Raw genomic sequence first — 18,513 nt, forward strand, 5'->3', positions numbered from 1 at the left:
GAAATCAGGTCAAGCCTAATAATAATCAGCTGGTAGGCTTTCCCTAGTCTTCCTATCTTACTCCCTGTTAACTTGTTTTTCTTGGAAACCTGTAATCATAAGTGTATTTTCATCAAAAAGATGAATAAAAAATAAGGAAATGAAAAAAAAAGAGAGGGGAGCAAATACTGCATTTCCTCTGGTGTTTTTCCTAAGGTCAACCTGTCAGAATGCAGAGTTAGAAAGAAAAATCAATAAGAAGGTTATTCTCTACATAATCCATCGAATGCGGAATTTTCCCCCTGCTTCAAAACAGAAATTATTATTCCCAGAAGCATTTCTAATAGAACGCACTTGATCCTCTCCAGCACCGAGAAAAGGTTCGGTAGGAGCGCGACCCTCTGCAGACCCTACGGTGCAGGGCTGGCTGGTGTGAACTTGCTCCTCCAGGCTACCTCCTCGCAACTCCTTGTTTTTCTCCCTTCTTGCCTTCCTTGTAATTCTCCTGGGCTGGGAATGCCCAATGATGTCTGCCCTATTTCTGGGAAAAAGAGCTGCTCGATTTTTCTCAAACATTCCAAATGTTTCAAGTCAGAACCTGAACCTTGAAAAAAAAAAAAGCAAATCTTTGAAAATAGCTTCAATTACTTTCCATGTTCACAAATAGATATCCAGTTACCAGACTCAAATACTTGTTCCACTTTACACAATGAAGAATCGTTCCTTCCTTCCTTCATTCATTCACTCCACAGACATTCACTGATGACTCCTTGTGCCTGGCACTACCAGGGAAGAAAGATATGCATATAGAGGATTATGAAAATCAGCATGGTAAGTGTTATGTGGATCTAATCATTCAGGAAAGTCATCAGTAGGTTGCTTTAAAGCATCTCTAATATTATTTTGATTTTAAAACTCTGTTTGACTTGGTGACATGAATTGTATTTTATTCTATGCTTGATTCAGGTAGCAGCAGGAATACATTATCTCAATAGCCCTGCCATTCTCCTTCCTGTTCCATTTAAGTAGACTTTTTTCCACTTGCATGTTAACATCAATTTATAATCGCTTCAATTTGTCCTTTGTGATATAGAAGGTTTCTCCTCTTGGGCCTTGCATCTACATTTTCACAACTAAGTGACTTTTGTGGAAAAGAGACAGGAAGTCACTTGCATCTCTTGCCTGGTTATCTTCCCCAGTCTCTGGCAGGTACAGGAATGTAAGAATCCAGGACAGGTTCATCCCAGCTGCCAGGACCATTTATTTCCTCCCATGGACCCTTTTCTCCTCATTGCCATAGGGGCCATGTGGACAACCACCATATGGCCCCACCCAGCCTCATATGGCTCCAGCTCCCTAAATGGGGCGCTCAAGAACATAAAAACACTGCAGCATACTTTTATTGCAGCCCCTTCTCATTTTCCTCCATCTGTCTTCCATATGTTTATGTAACTCTATTAGGCTCTTGTACACATAGGCTTTTTTAACGAGGGTTACCAGTTTGGCCAAGATAAAGACCTAGAATTCACCCGTCAGTGATGAGGGGCCTCAATTACTTTAAATATGTGATTCATTTAGTAGTCAAACTAGAACAAACTCATAACCACTTTCCTTCAATTTGTACATAAACTGCATTTTATCTCATATTGATGATATTTCTTTTAATTTTATCAACAAAAACCACATAGTGGCTCTTCTGTTGTATTTTCTCCACGGTGCAATATGTGAAATTTTGAAGAACTGCATGTGACTTCCACTTAGGTGTCCCTATTACATACACATCAATGACTCTTGAAAGTTAACTTTTTCATTTTCATAAAATTCTCCTTTTGATTGGAGAAAAAATTGTTACCATTTTTTTCCCCCTCAAGTATCTCTGCAATAATCTGGAGTTTGTCCTGCATATACTCCAAGGAGATGAGTTGGAATGAGGAGAGGCTGACCCCAAGGGGCGCTTTCCTACCCTGCTTAGGTCAAGCCACTGAGTCCTGGTCCTCCCTACTTTGCTGAGCATGTGGCTAAAGTGACCTATTTGATCCCCATGTTTGTATATTTGAGAACTGAGAAAAAAGTGGAATAACAGTCACTAGACACCATGCACAACACCATTTCCCAACAGGAGGCAACTCCTGGCATTAGCAACAGCAATCAGTGTTAGACAGTGGGGACTTTTAGTGGGCACACAGGCCATCTTTCACAAGAAACTAATGACAATGGAAAAGAAAGAAGAAAGAAATCAAGGTAGGCCTAGTGTTGTCTTTAATAATTTCTGTTCTTATCCATAAGACCTAGACACAAAGTCTTGTATCATAGAATTGTGGTGCTATTAAGAAGAAAGCAAGCATTCGATCCCTCAAAACCTCTATCCCAGTTTAAAGGTATCCTCTTCATGGCAAGTAATGTGCCTGTAATCTAGACCCAACCACCTGTGTAATGCAGTAGTCTGGTAATCAGTACACAGAAAATTATGGCCAGTTCCACGATGATTATCTCTGATGAAGCAGAACACGGGAATAGTGCTCAAATGCACAAAATATTAATCAACTGACATATAAAAACAGCCCAGCAAATGCCACAAGAATATATTTTTCTTTTAGCTTGTTTGTGCACAAATGACAACTCTTAATTACTACCAAACATATATGCAAAATAAGTTATTTATTTGAATTTTGAGATCAAATAAACAGAAACATTACTGTAGGATACCTGGTTAGATCATTTTGCTTTTTTTTTTCCTTACCCACTTACATATTTCACACACCTTTGTTTCTCTTAATGCCCTTTATAATGCAACATGGAGCCAGACATCAGTTATGTTCAGACAAAACTACTGGGACCCAAAGAAATTCTTGTTCCCGCCTAAGCTGTCATTTCACAACCCTTTCTGCATGGGGAAAACCTAAAGAGTTACTTAGTACTAATATAACCCCAAAATGCCTTTTACTGATGCAGCCAACATATTGCAAACCATGGACATCACAGGTGCTATGGTGGCAGCAAAAAGTGCATCTTAGTCAGGGCATCAAGTTATAGATTTAGGATACAGCCAGAGGCCTATTCATTGGAATAACTGCTCCAGGCTGGAACAAATTACAAATACTGCTTAAGAGAGGCAAGTACTCATCCTTCCTTGAAAAAGAAAGTATGGACAGGTCGTTCTGTAAACGCAATGGTAGTATTTCCGAATGTGCAAGAGTGAAAAAGCTAAATGGGTGTTTTGCTCCCAGATTAAATAGAAAGGATAAGAAGTCTGATCAGTACTACAATGAATTATAATTTCTGGTCTGAGAAGCTGTGAGGATGACATTCTGCACAGCAGGGCGTGCTCCGGGCAGTTTGTAAACCACTTGGAAAAAGGCAAAAGTTGCTGCTAAGCTAGTTGCTGAGTACTTGCATTGATTGCTGACATTTTGGCCGGTAGGCTACTTTCCCCAGATCAAGCGCGTCCCGCAGGCCAGGTGAATGCTTGCTAACCCCCATGCTTTGTATTTCTTCCCATTGAATGAACACTGGCTATTGAATGCTGGCTTCTTGCCAACTGCCTTGAGGTAAGATTTGGTCAAAACTGCCAAAGAAACAAGAACATCTGTCTTAGTATCATTGTCTTTGTACGGCTACTTCCCAGGCAGCTGCTTGGACCTCCATGTGTCCATTTACTGGATTTAAACAAAACAGCACGGGGGCCCAGGGGGAGGGGCACAGAGCATATGCTCTGCCAGCCCACCCTGCCTTTGGCAGCAGTGGGAGCCTTGCCCCTCGGGAGACTGACAAGGGCAGCCACCGCAGAGAGTCTGGAACCGGGAGACACCCCTGGTCTTACCTGTTTCTTTGTCCTGGACTTCTTCCAGGTGCAAGTCATTCAAAAGGTGCTCCAAAATCTTCTCCGGGGTGCCGGACACGACCACGTATCTGTCAGAGATCAGAGAGTCTACCGAGTCATCCTCGGTTGACGACTGTGAGCGGCTGCTCCATCCATCGTCCTCATCCTCCTCGTCAATGTACTTGAAATAAGGCACATCGAAGGTAGGCAAGGGCAGCTCGCGCTCTGCGAGCGCCGCGGAATCCTTCCTCCCTAAATGCGGGTCGAAGACCCTCAGCCGGGAGCTGCCCATTGTGAAGGGCTGCTAACAAAGGCATCCCCTAAATGCTAGAAGATCTTGGCCATGTCTGTCCTTTCACTGGGAACTGAGTCCATCTGGCTGCTAAGAGCTCTGCAGTCAGCTAGAACGCTGGAGAGGCGGAGAAAAAAGGGAGGGAGGGAGGGAAGGGGAGGCAGGGAGAGCGAGCGAGATGGAGCGAGGGAAAGGAAGGCAGGCCGGGGAAAGGACACGGGAGCGCGAGCCTCCGAGGGAACTCACCTCCAATCGCCCTCCGAGCTCCCGCCCAAGGGGGCCGGGCCGCAGCTCTGCACCTTCCTCAGCACCAGGACGTCCTGCTCCTGCTCCTGAACAGTTGTCACTTCATCATCCTGCTCGAATTGGGAGTGGGAGTGACGGATGGAGGAAGGAAAAAGGGAGAGAAAATTAAAAAAGAAAAGAGAAAAAAAAAAAGAAACTAACTAAAAAAGCTGCATTTACTCGAGTTGCTTTGCACCTTAATTTCTTTAAAGATTCAGAATAAATTAGGAGTCTGCTGGAGAATCTCCCTCTTGTCCAGTATCCAGGCTCAAGTTCTAAGGACACAAGGAGCATTAGGGAGACATAAATACTTTAAATAGAAGAAAAGATAAATAAAGTGGGGATAAGGTTCAGAGAGTTCATTTTTAAAACTACCTGAATGATTTGAATTAAGAAATCTAAAGTTCAAAGTTTTAAAAAAAACATACTACTAATTGCATGTGTTTTCTCATTTACCTAGTTACCACTTATTAAACAATCGGCGTATTAAAATTGGAAAGTTATATAAAATATTTAAACATGAAAACAATGAGCAAGCCATATGAAATCGTTGTAGTAGATTTATATCATGTTCATTTCCATCACTGCTTTATTTAAAAGGTGGGCGGCCAACAACCATCCATTCTATCATTCAGTTCATTTTTCCCCCCCCAGACTTAGATGGCCTTCATATTGATCATGTACTTGTTTTGCCAGAAAACAAGCAAAAATAGACCTCTAGTTTGACTCTCCTCTGGGCTGAGATTCGGGTGTCACGGGTGAGCGCACTGACTTTCTTCACCTCAGTCCTTTTTAAAAAGGAGAGAAGGCTGAACAATCATATTCATTTCTGCACACACAGCTTCCACAGCCCGGAGCCAGCACGGCCCGCTGACGTGGCTCTGTCGGAGCCGGGCTCACCGCTGACCCAGCAGCGTGCAGCTCTGCGAACACACCCAGAGTGTGTCGTGTGAAATGCTCCTGATGTGTGACACCCAGTGAGTGTGAGAGAGCCCGGGCAAAACCGAGCTTTAAAATCCACAGAAGAAAAATCTAAGCTTCTGTATTTCTGAGGATTCGAGTAAAAGATGAATGAAAGAAAAGTTGACAGTAAGTAAGCTTCACCTTAGAAATGATGTCACCTCTTGAAAAGGGGAAACATGTCCTAGGGTTCATAGAATGTTTCTGCTACTGGCAGAAAATCCTACCTATAATTACGTACAGACATTACAAATAAAACAAACAAACGAAAAGAATATTCCGCCCCCCTCCGCCCCCCATGGATAAAATGCACTATGTCCTCGTGCCTCATTAATCAGTTCCATAGATCAATCAGGGATGTCAAGGTATCTTATTCACCTTTCATAAGAACTGGATGGCATTCGTCTTGTTATAATTGCCAACCAAATCAGTGATAAAAATTATGCTTTCAACTCCCAGGGTCCTGATTCCTAAGAAAATGTAGGACCTAGTCATATAAGACTTCTAGGATCTTCTTAAAAACAAAAAATATTGGTCATTCTAAACATCAATACAATTTCAGGATGATTCTTTTTAACCTTTAGTGGCAAAATATTTTACTATATAGAGCTGATGTATTACATTTCAGCAAGGTCAGACACGCAGTTACTGTGGCAATTAATGTTGGATATTCATTGTTAAATTCCCCAAGGACAGCAGTGTGACTCCTGTAACATGAATACCAATGTGTAATTGCTATCTTTCATTTCTCCAAAGAGGTTCTTTTGTTATCCAAGTGAAATAAGCTGGCTGCAGAGAGGGGCATATATTGACAAAAAAGAAAAAAAAAAGGCAAAATGTGGATCTGGGATACTCAGAGACATAGAAACAAATAATTCTGTAAACAGTAGATATGAAAGGACAAAAATCTTTCCCTGGTTTTCCTCTCATAGTAAGCCAATACTCATTTTGTACGAGCCCGCTGTCATTCTGAAGTACATTTTACATTCTATGTGTACGTGATATATGGCATTATTAACTTCCACAGGCCATGCACATACATATGGATGGGAAGGGTTTCTCCAGTGTCTGTGTAGCTAATACGTATTACAGGACTGTGCACAGAGCAGCCACAGTCTGCTGGGCAGGGGAATAGCTGAATCATATTGATGTACTATCAATAGCATCTTATGTCATAGTGATAGTTTCCATTTCAAAAACCTATTAAAAATAAAGAAGAGAAAAAAGCAGAAAAATCAATGTATAAAAGGAGATGTAAGTTATCTAAAATTGCCATGGAAACATAATACCCCTATGTATTATATCTGGCTCTAAAGAAGAAAGGTTAAATTAATGCCTCCCAACCTAACTTCTCTTCCTAAAAAAGAGCAGAGGTACCATGGGTGGGTATGAAACTTTATTTTAGTGCTTGCTTGGTAAAAATAAAAGCATTTAGAGAACTAATGACAGAAAATATGTTTAATGACGAATAGCCATGAAATGCAAGTAAAGCATTAAAACATTTAATTCATTCAAGAAACAGGGAGAGTCTCCTTCGGTAAGACGCCAAGCGGCAAGCAGGGGCGAGTAAGACAAATACTCTGCCCTTAAATGACAAGTTAATAGGCTCCTTGACAACCTAAGTCTAACTTGGTGAGCACTCTAAGACGAGGCCAAATGCAAGAGACAATGCAAAGCCGTAACCCATGGGATTCGATGGGACACAAATGTATAGAGAAACTGGTTCTGGTGAGACTGATGAATCTAGTTTCAGACAACTGATGTGTTAGTACTGATAAGGCATCATGCCGTTGATGTTTAGCAGGCAGTTAGAAATTAAGAACTCGGCCCCCTGGATGGAGGTCAAAGACAGAGACAAATTTGTGAATTATTCAAGTTTGGGGAGTGATGAGATTATTAAAGGGGAACAGGACAGAAAAGGAACTATAAAGATGGAGACAAGGGAAGCGAAAAAAGAAACAAAAACAAAAACAAAAACACAGAAAGTAGGGGGAAGAGGGAGGGAATCAGAGTCATGGAGGAAACCTACTCACAGAGATTCTGGAAAAGTACAACCAAGAGGAGACAGGAGAACCTGGAGGGCACTGTCAGGAGATTCGCACAAAAAGCCTGGCTGATGCTATAAAGTTTCCAAGACGATAAGTCTAAGAAAGAGTGATGACAAGCTCACGTCAGGCCTAGGGGTGGGGAGAGACGTGTTAAGATGCGAGTGAATGGGGAGGAAGTGGACACCTGGGAATGGCATCTGGAAGGAGAGGAGTCAGACCGCAGAGGCTGTGTGGCTGCGAGGCAGGGAGGGGAGGGGGCGCAGAGAGGAGGTGACAGGATCAGGAGCACAAGGGGAGGGCGTAGCCTCTAAAAGGACTGAGACTGGGTCCTTTCCGAGATGACCACGGGGAAGAGGATGGGTGAAGATTTAGAACAAAATTAGAGAAAACAAGGAAGATGAGGGAGGTCAGATGAGGTGGCGTCTACCTTCTTACTATAGTGGGAACTGAGACCATCTTCTGGAATTGTGGGGTGAAGTTGGTGGCTTAAAGAGAATGTTATTAGAAAAATGGCTTCAGGAGGTACAACAGGGGATAAACAAGTTATGAAAATAAAGGATCGCCAGGCAGCTCTGTGGACTGCTGAGGGTAGAAAACACATGTGTACGGTTTTATGCCTTTCTGCTGAAGTGCTCAGAAAAGTCGAGGGGAATAATAAATGATAGCTCACCCAGGAGAAGGGCCTGGCAGAGGAGACAACAGCAGGTAACTCGGGGAGGGATTCTGGGCAGCTGTCAGCACACCAAGAAAACAGCTCATCACCACATGGTGTCTGTCTGGTTAGGGAAAGAGTGAGCCAAGAAAAAAGCTGATAAACTGGGGAAACGTGGAAGAGCTGAGAACAAGTCCCCACAGGAGCTAAGGGAGCGGGCAAGTGGTGGAGGAGGAAGCAGGCGGAGGCTTTGATCCAGGAGGCAAATGTGCATCTGAAGGAGGGCAGTTCAAAGTGGGGAAGACTGAGCAAGAGAGGAGCAGCCCCCGGCATCTGGAGCTGGCCTCGCGTTCACAGCTGGGCCTCGGTGTTGTCCTGTGGAACATCAACGATTTCATGGAAAATCAACATCAGACAAGGCCACTCTGTGACCAAAAGAGAACAAAACAAAAACACGGCCACTCGGTAATCGTATCTGAATACAGCCAAAGCATGAACACTGGCCAAGCCAGAAAATACCAAAAAGCCCGGAAAATACCAAAAAGCCCAGACTATTGCTTCTTTCTCAATTACAGCTTTAATTTTGCTCTAGTCTACCTTCCCTGTGGGTGAGATTTAAGACATCTATCTAGTCATAGACTTAACACATTTCCTGACAGCATCTAATCCAGAGCAAAGCCCTGCTTCTTTAAGCCTTTCCCCCAAATCACCTAAGTCCTATAAGTCCTTTCCTCAAACACCCTCTTATGCTGAGCTGCCCCACGGTACCCCATAGTGTGAGGGTACACAGCTATCCTGCCTGTGAATTCTGAATGAATGATAGAACCAGTACCTTTGACTTATTTTAGATTAACTGCCATGATTGTGATCAACTTTTGTACTTCTAAATCAAACTTTTTTCTTTCATTTATTCACATAAAAGACAGATTTATTTTAAGATGAAAGTACCTATAGAGTAATCAAAATATTGATTTTTTTAAAAAAGTAAGGTGAAGAATTAATGTTCCCAGTTTAGCAGGGCTTAACTTGTACTGTCCTGAACCACATTTCTGACTATATTTACATTTTCACTTATCACCAGCACTAGCAAGAAAAAAGTGACTACTAAGGGATTTCTCAGCCCTGCTGCAATTGCCACAACTACTTGCCTGCAATCAGAGATAATGGAAAATATTCCTCTCCCAAGTATTCACAGAAAGCAGCCACGGCATTTTCCATGGCATCGTGTTCTTGCTGCTCTATGAGCATAAACTCTTACAAGCGTGCTTAACTGGGGTTCACTGATGGGCTTCAGGGACTCAGAGAATCCTCTGAAAGTAAGTGAAATTGTTTTGTGTAGGCACATTTTTCTAGGCTGAGTCGAGTTCTAAACCTCACTGAAGTCTATGAACCCCAAAAGGTACAAGCCATTCCATGTGATGGAACTCATTTATCACCTCATCTTCCTGGACAAGTCTCCTGCCACTAACACCTTCTATCCAGATGAGATGCCCAAAGAACCTGTCATGACACCCATCACACTGACACTATAGGCTCCCTCTGTGTTCTCTACTAAATGATGACATCTAAGGGCCGAGATTTCTACTTCTCTTCCTAACACATAGCTCAGGGCCTGACACAGGACATTCACTTGATCAATTTTTGCTGAACATGAAAATTAATGAGCAAGCAAGAGAATGAGTGAGTGAACTACCTTTAAAAGGCAGAATTCTGTCTCACATGGTTCAAAAGTCACTGTTAGTACCAGACTTCCTTTACCCTCCTCTTAGTCATTTTCCTATTACAAAGCTCGTCATATGAGATAACTGTATTTTGGACTTGAGTGTTATAATTATTTATTCCATCTGTCGGAATTCTACCAAATTAAACCCCCATGCAACTAACATATAAGAGGCCATGTAACTAACACAACACCAGGAAGGCATTCACTAAATGGTACTATACCTTAGTCTAGGGTACATGAAAAAAAAAAGGGGGATGAGCATGAACAGGTCAAGCTGTGGGCTAAATTGTGAACTGGGGAAGATGTGTGTTTTGTGCCCTCTAATGTCCTCTTCCTGCTCTATTCGGCTCCAACCAGGATCCTCAGCACTCCCCATGTGGTCCAGTGCTCCATAATCAAACCTGTCTGAAGCAGGCAGCACCAGAGACCCTTTCAGATGGTGGGCACAGAGAATCACCTAGCTTGATGCCACGGCATCAAGAAGTCTTTTAGTAGCACAAGCCGCAATGCTGTTTTCCCTCAAATTAGTGAGCACGGAACTGAAGATGCTAACTTATCTATAGGAACACAGTTGCTATGGACTGAATATTTGTGTCCCCCTTCCAAAAACTCGTATGTTGAAATCTAATCCCTAGTTGTTGGTGTATGGTGGTGAGGCCTTTGGGAGGTATTAGATCATGAGGGTGGAGTCCTCATAAATGAAATTACTTCCTTTATAAAAGAGGCCCCAGAAAGATCCCTCATCTCTTCTGCCATGTGAGGACACAGTGAAGTGATGGCCATTTATGAACCAGAAAGTGGGCTCTCATCAGACACTGAAGCTGCTGGCGCCTTGATCTTGGACTTTCCAGCCTCTAGTACTGTGAGCGATGAATTTCTGTTGTTTATAAGTTACCTAGTCTGTGGTGTTTTGTTATAGCAGCTCAAACAGACTAAGACAGCATTTATAGCCAACAGCTTGTTATTACTTCTTTTATCTTATAATCTTCTTGGTGTGACTTTTATTCATCTCACGAAGTTCGCATCAAGAATTGCCTCCTCCAGGAAACCCACCCCCATCCACTTCCAGTCTGATTTGGTCGGCTCTTCTCTGTGGCCCCTCAGCAGCACGTTGGTCCTTCTGATTCAGCATTTTGAGGAATATACATCGATACCCCTTTTTGTCTCCCTTCTAAAGCTAAAGCACAAGCTCATCTGTGGGCAGGCACCGTATCTTCTTCAATTTCGAATTCCCAACAAAGAGCCAGGTCTTGACACTTTACAGATACTCAAAGAACATTAACTAAGTGAATAAATAAATGAACAAAAAGACGGATGAATGAATGTGCATTTTAGAGTGGAGGCTTAAAGAACAATACCTTAAATCTCAAAGAACACATTTCAAGTGGTAAATTCCAATGGTGCTGATAGAGGGGACATTTTGCTGAGAGCTGAGCTTCCTAAAGGGTCATCGAACTACTCTGATGGCGATGACACTGGCCTGCCCTGTTCTGCTTCCTCACCATCAACTTAGATGAAGCACTCAACCAAATATAGGTGAACTCAAAAGAACAGCTGTCCTGCTCATCAAAATGAACAACGAGAAAGATGGGTGAAGGGTTACATATGAGATCAAAATGACCTGCTCTAATTCAGGATCTTGCCGTGAGGGGAGTTGATGTGAAAGTCACTGTGAGGCAGCCCCATGATTTGCCTAGTATCTCAAAGAATACATGACAAGTATTTTGTGAAAAATAAAATGTCATGCAATTATTAGTTACTGGACCACTAAAAGCAAACATAACTTTATCTCACAGTGGTAGAGGTAACCACAACTCATGAACTAAGGAGACAGCACTGCCACATGCAACAAACAGACCTACTAGGAACAGGCAACAAGGGAGGAATCAAGCCATGATCAGACAGATCGATAACAACAATCGTTTACTGAGAGTTTACCATATATCAGGCAAAGCTAAACGCTGAACATCCATTGATAAAGTAACTGCTCCAAGAAAGGTCACAGGGTGAAGGTATGGTGACATTGAGACTGAACCCAAACAAGCTCAACAACAGAGTCCTTAACCAGAACCACAGATGTCTCCTAAAGATGGCCAATGATGCTAAAACAATCGAAGGGCACTTGGTTTACCCTGGTGCTGACAGGCAAAAACAGGCCAACCTGCTTGGTGGGATGGGCGACAGGTATGTTTAAGCCATGGCACGACTCTTAACTACTAGGGTAGCAGGTCCTAAGTTCTAGATGGCCAGTCTGGCTTGTGAAAGCTATTGAGGGACTGAATTCTAAGAGAAGAATGGAGCTGACAAGGGCTGAGCTTGGTATCAGGACCACAGCTAAAGCAGCTCAGACCAGGGCAGCGCTCAGGACCTAGCAAGGAGAAATGTGGGGCTGGCAGGAGCAGAGTTAAACATGGCAGGGGTTCTTGTGTGCCCACACACCCTGGGTACATAGAGACATGCAGGTGAAGGCTGGTGGGGCTTCTGGTGCATAAGGTGCCTTCGGCCTGATGGGCTTGAGCACTAGGGCAAATACCAAATTGTATACTTGAAAGGGGTTAATTTTATGCCGTGTAAATTTTATCTCAAAACAAAACAAAACAAAACAAAAAAACTCTACTGGGCTGTGATGAGTTCGTGGGCACAGGGTTTGCTGACAGGGTACCTGGGACCCTGCACCAAGGAGATACCAGGGGGTCTGAAAAACATGGCTTGTAGGTATAGTTCAGGTTGCTGGGATGTCTAAGAAAGAAAAGATCTGGAGAATTAGACTACAGTAGGTAATTTCCACTCTCTGAGCTCACCTGCCTTGTGGGGAAGGGAGCTATAGGATTACTCATGATGCTCTAGCAAGGTGACCTTCCATTAATGGGTGGTAGATGAAAGACACGGTTGTGACTTGATTTAAGCCAGTACTGACAACAGAGGCAGAATGTGCTCTCTCTCAGGCTGGAGCAGAGCCTATCAATCCACAATATTATAGAACAATTGAAGATGGTTCTTCAGTGAGTGTAGCCTGGACAAGATGACCTTGGCATCTTTTCCATCACTAAGAGTCTACAAAATTCAGCTGTCTGGACTCTACTTTTCTCACAGAAGCCCCACGTGTTGGCTCTCTATTACATAGGAAAGACGCACATGATTTAGCAGTTAGATATCTTCTCATCTTGTACTATGGAAATTGACACACAGCTTAGCAAACCAAACCACCAATGCCCGCATCTATTCTTGTACTATAAATGTGGGTACAGCAGAATTGAAACACTTATCTGCAAAAAAAAAAAAAAAAAAAAAAAAAAAAAACTTCTCTGGCCAAAAACAACTTTGTATGAGAACAACCTTCACAAAATTCGCTGACAATGTATCTCATGGTTCTTTTTTCTCATGGGAAAAAAGTAAACATTAAAAAAAAAAAAAAAGGTCAAGAGAATATTGCTGGCAAGATAGACCTGATTAAGATGGTATACTGAGAGAAAAATTAAGTAAGCAAATGTGGGTCAAGGTGAGCAGTGGTTTAGGTTTACTGGACTGCAAAGTGCTGGCCTGACAAATACATCTTTGTACAGGTGACTCTGGCAGAAAGAGAGTATTTAATAATGATTGGTTCCCTTTTAAAATTCCACACATATTAAGATTAATTACTCAAACTGAAACCTAAGTGGGACTAATAGGATCCATCATCATCCTAAAATTTACAAAAGCTAGGTAAAGTCTGACTTCCGCAGGTGTGAAAGCAAACACAAAGTTGTTATGGAATGAGACCAAAATCCCACAGGAAACCAGTAAACAGGACTGGATAGAAAATTCTAGCTGCTAGAGAACTGCATTTATTAAATCATATTACTTCACATGATTATTATCATGTAAAACAAGTTTGTCTAAGAACCCTAAAATTACAGCAAGCCTAGGAATTTGATCCCGAGGCCAACTTTAGCTTGTAAACCTTTTGTACAATAGAGGAGAGATGAAGATGGATGCTAACATCTTGAAATACAAAATCAATCTCTTTGCATCCCAAGATATTTCAATACGCTTTATTAGCTTAATGGATTATTCTAGCAAAAAAAGAGAGGCACGCTCGGCTAGGGTTCTAAAAGTGTTTAATGAAGTGACTATTTGCATAAGTGTGGGTAGGTTTGAGGAAATTAACCAAAAAAAGAAAAGAAAAGAAAAAAGGTGATAACCATAAATCAACAAAGAGGGAGCTCTTAACTGCCCCTGGGCTTGAAGGGGCAAGAGGAGGTAAGAGGAAGTACTGGATCCCACTGGGAGCGAGACATAACTGGGAGCCTCCAGAGGAGCTGCAGCCACAGAGGTTTGTGGGCATGGCCAGGATGGCAGGAGGAAGCAGGACAGAGGTGAGAAGGAACACCACGACCCTCTCCTACACTCTGATCTCCTGCAACATCTACCAATGGCCAAGTCCCACTAGGAGTTGGAAAGCAAGAGATCATGGATGATACGGTCCATAAGGTCACGACCCACGGCCCACAAGCACGGAGCAGAGGTGAGAATAGAGAAGGGGAGGCGAATGGATACAATCCAGTGCACTTGATCTTTCAGTTTCCAGAACAACTTGTGTCGACTTATCATGAATTTAAATGCCTCCATATAGGTCACGTAGTCCATCATCTTGCTGTCAGCAAAACAACTCAAATTCTTAGCATTCTTAGGGTGTCTTAGCATATTCTTGCCTGACTTAATCTAACTCATGCGTGCTTTATTGTCTTAACACTCTTTCTTGTCTAGTACCTACATCAGTTTCCCATAATTCACATCCTACAATTTGCTTTATACTTGACACTCCCCATGTGATCCTTGAGAGTTGTTATTAAATCACACAGATGTTATTATTTTTATCATAAAAGCTTAAATTTTATTAAATCTTTCCTGGTAAGCCTTCAAGTTCCAGTAAGAAAGTTCTTGGTGGATGACCAGGTTCGGGGTGGGGCCAGAGGGGAGAAGAGAGAGGAGAAATAGCAGGACAAGTTCCTCTCTGATATCAGCTGTGTGACAGGACAGCTGTTTTTGGCCTGTTTTGTTCTCTGTGCTGTCCCACCACCCAGAACGACAGTGTCTATTGAATGAAAAGAATGGCCTGGTGAATGATGGATGAGCAGATAGATACCATACATCAGAATGGCCCAAGATCAAGAACAGAGAGGTCAGCAAGGACAAAGAGGCAGAGGATCAGACACAGAGCGACACAGTCCAGAAAGGAGGCTAGGGCAGAAAGGAGAAATTCAAGCTAGAAGTCATGTAGACCACCCGTGGCCAGGAATCAAAGCTCCAAACGCAGAAGTAGGCAAAGATTCTGATTAATGGGCACAGCTCACCCACAGCAGAAAAGGAACCTTGATTCTGACTGGGGTGTTTTGAGGCACTTCTCATCCGGGGAGAGTCTTCAGAGAAAGGCTGGGTTCACAGCTGCAGGGGAGGCCTCCAACTGTACTGAGAGGACAGGGGTTATGGCATTTGCCTTGTTTATAGTGAAATCCTGACAATCACGGAAGAACTGTGTTCCGGGGGAAAATGTATTCCTGAAATCCTAAAGTGTCATTTGAAATATGACGCTATTATATCCCCCAGAAGATTTTTAGGAACTTAAAAAAAAAATACACAATTGTGTATGCAAAAGGTCTAGCATAGTCCCACCCCAACTATCTTTCAATCACCAATGACTAGATAAAATAGTTTATCAATCCACACGCCTTACCAAGCTCCCTCCCCTCCACAGAACCCACACAGGGTATAGTGCATTTCCATTTCATGTACAAATTAAACGCAGACGGTGGTGGAGAACTTATGACCTGAATCAAATTAAACTGATAGCCACACCAAAGTGAAGACAGACCTGCCTGGGTTCAACTCCTAGACTTGCCACTTACTAGCTGGATGATCTTAACTGAATTGTTCAATTTCCCTGAGCATCGTTTTTCTTGCGTGTGAAATGAGATAATACCTACACCCTATTGATGCAATTATGAGTGCTGGACACAGAGAAAGCCCTCCATAACTATTGGCAGAAAAACATACAAACTCTATTGCAGCTGTATGACATCTAAGTATATTAATACCAAAATGTTACAAAATTGAATTTGTATCAGGGCTTTGCTACAATTTCATCATGTATGTGTGTTTAAATATCATCCACATTTAAAGAAACACACAAATAATGTCATCAAATTTTTTTCAGGTGCATTGAAAATTGCTCCATATGGTGCTGTATGCACCACTGAGAGCCCAGAAGCCATCGTGGGAGTTAATTACAGAGCTCAGTGAACCTGGAGGAAAAAAGGCCCGAAGCCCCTCTGCTGGAAGAAAAAGTGGGCCTGAAAAACTGGATCGTTTTCATGGGAACACAGGGTTCTTTCTCTCTGGCACGCACCTCACCCTTTTGTATTAAGTCTCACTCACCAAGAAGCCATACACTTCTAGAAGCAAAAATCTCAAAGAAAGGAAAAAATGAAGTTCCGCTGTCTCTGACTCAACATTTTTTAAATAAAATTTCAAGAGATAGTTAATGCCTTGTCTTTGGGTGGGGTTCCTGATTATCTGCAAGAGAACAGTCTGCATCCTTTAGCATCAGCAGGTCTAAAGTATAAACAAGATAAACACCAGCAGCAACAAACAAGGCGTGACGTCAGCCACGTCGTCAGCCACGTCAGCCACGGTCACTGGGGTGAAACCTCTGAATTCCACAGCTTCTGCTATCACTGCCCCGGATGTGGGGTCATTTCATTTTGCTAAGACTCGTGAGTTACTGACACTCACCCTGGTTAGCAGGCCCACGGAAACAGACAGAGGACCTGCTGAGCTGGGAGGTCACTGAGACTTAGCCCACAGCTTCTCTGGAATCAAGGAGCCAAGGTCAAAGGGCACAGCGAGAACTGCCTCACGCAGACACATTCAAAGGTAACTCAGAAGAAATGAGGATGCCTTCAAATTCTAAATTAGATCCTTAAGCATTTCCTAACATGGGGAAGAAAAAAGGGGAAAAAGTTGTCAGTGATTGGAATCACTGGAGGAAATTCTGTCCGCCAATACTTGAAACACATGAATTCTGTCAACCCATGGCACCCACATGGGTTGTATGATATATTCGCAACAGATTCTGTCAGCCTGGGATCTGCAAAAAACTGAGGTGACTTAGTGCTGGGCACAGCACTTATTTCCACCTCTCATTATTGGTATATCTTGATGGCCCTCAAAATACAATACATATGTTCCATGAGATTTAAAAAAAAAAACCAAAAATCTGATATCTTGCTTCCTAGATTTTACAGAAATGATAAATATAAATGTTACACAGAAATACCTTCTAGTTTCTAAGAATTCTCAAATCATTTCATGTGTTTGTGTAATAGACACAAAGTTATTCTAAAGGGAAAATATCAATATTGACACTTTTCCAAGCGGCCCAAAGATAGAATAAAAACCTATGCTAAATTATGACTCAAAGTCTGAGTAGCAGATATACTTGTCATTTGGGGTTTGAATAATTCATGGCCGCAGTTTTATAAAAGTCTTTAAAATCTGAATAACAAGAAGATAGTATGGACTTTTAGAGCAGCGTTTGAGAGCTAGCCCTGACTGGTTCCTATGGCTTTGGCTTCTCCCAAATGCCTCTTACATGAAAAGCCTAGTTCTTAACACTGAACAGACCCGGCAGAAGTAGTCTTCAAATTTAAAAAGTTTGAACACTGGAAATTCGCTGAGAGTAGATCTTAAGTTCTCTCTCTCTGTCTCTCTTTCTCATGGTTACTGTGTGAGTAAGGTATGGATATGTTAATCAGCTTTATTGTGGAAATTGTTTTACAATATATACATATATCAAAACATCACATCAGACATCTTAAATATATATGATTTTTATTTGTCAATCATACCTCAATAAAACTGCAAAAAATTTTTAAAGTAAAATGTAAAGGTAGTGTAAAGTAATATGCTTAGATATGAGAAGGCTTCAAGTCAAGAAACCTTATAACTCTAAATCTCTTTTGCATGTAAGTAAATGTGCACTTACGTGTGTGTCTGTGTGTATGCATGTGGATATGCTTGCGCGTGTGTGTGCACACACATGCATACAATGTGTAACTTCAGAGAGGGTAAAGCGGTAATAAAAAGGGCAGCCTCAATACTTATGCAAGTTATGGAATGAAAAATTCCTAGTTACTGTAGCAGCTGCTAGATCACATGGCATGGGAACAAGCAGATACAAAGCATCTTAAGTAAACAATCTTGTTTTTTCATGTTTTGTACATTCCTTGGTGTTTTTAGAGAGGCACGCCTTTGGTTTCTGCAGCAACCATCTCAGAAACCTCATTTCACAGTTTGCAGTGGGTTGGGTGAAAGGTAAGATGATGTTGGTCTTGGTTCATTGCACAGCCATAGAAAGTTGGGATTAGAATAGGTTAAGAGTATTTACAATGCAATGAAATATTGCTAAAACTATTTGAGAGGCAAACGAACAAGTAAAATTAGAAAATAAAGAAAGAGAAGATTAAAATAAGACAAAAATAAATGTGTTTGCAAATAGTAGTAGGTCATTTCCTCTCTTTTTCCGGGGTGGGCATGAGGGAAAGAGAAGAACGGACTGAAAAGAAAGTATTTAAGTGATAATAAACAAAAAAACATTCTCTTTCTAAATATTAATGTGCACTTAGGGTGCCAAAGAGAATTGAAATCCTCATATACGAACCTGCCCAGGTAAGATCCTTGCTCCATAAACTGTGACTCATCAAAGTTTGAAAGTTT

The 18,513-nt window shown here is 42.0% G+C and overlaps 1 protein-coding gene across 3 annotated transcripts in view; it reads right to left on the reverse strand.

Annotated features, from left to right (window-relative positions):
- Positions 1-18,513, reverse strand: part of RAPGEF5 (Rap guanine nucleotide exchange factor 5) — a 200,780-nt gene that overhangs the window by 58,253 nt on the left and 124,014 nt on the right. For all 3 annotated transcript variants that reach the window (XM_039862520.1, XM_039862521.1, XM_039862522.1), the window contains 2 exons: positions 4,338-4,447; positions 3,800-3,888 (listed from right to left, as the gene is read on the reverse strand). In XM_039862520.1, coding sequence (XP_039718454.1) covers positions 3,800-3,888; positions 4,338-4,447 — 199 coding nt within the window. The remainder of the gene's footprint in view (positions 1-3,799; positions 3,889-4,337; positions 4,448-18,513) is intronic.

Source organism: Pteropus medius, unplaced genomic scaffold, assembly GCF_902729225.1.
Source record: "Pteropus medius unplaced genomic scaffold, Ma_sr-lr_union100, whole genome shotgun sequence".
In the NCBI taxonomy this organism is placed as follows: domain Eukaryota; kingdom Metazoa; phylum Chordata; class Mammalia; order Chiroptera; family Pteropodidae; genus Pteropus; species Pteropus medius.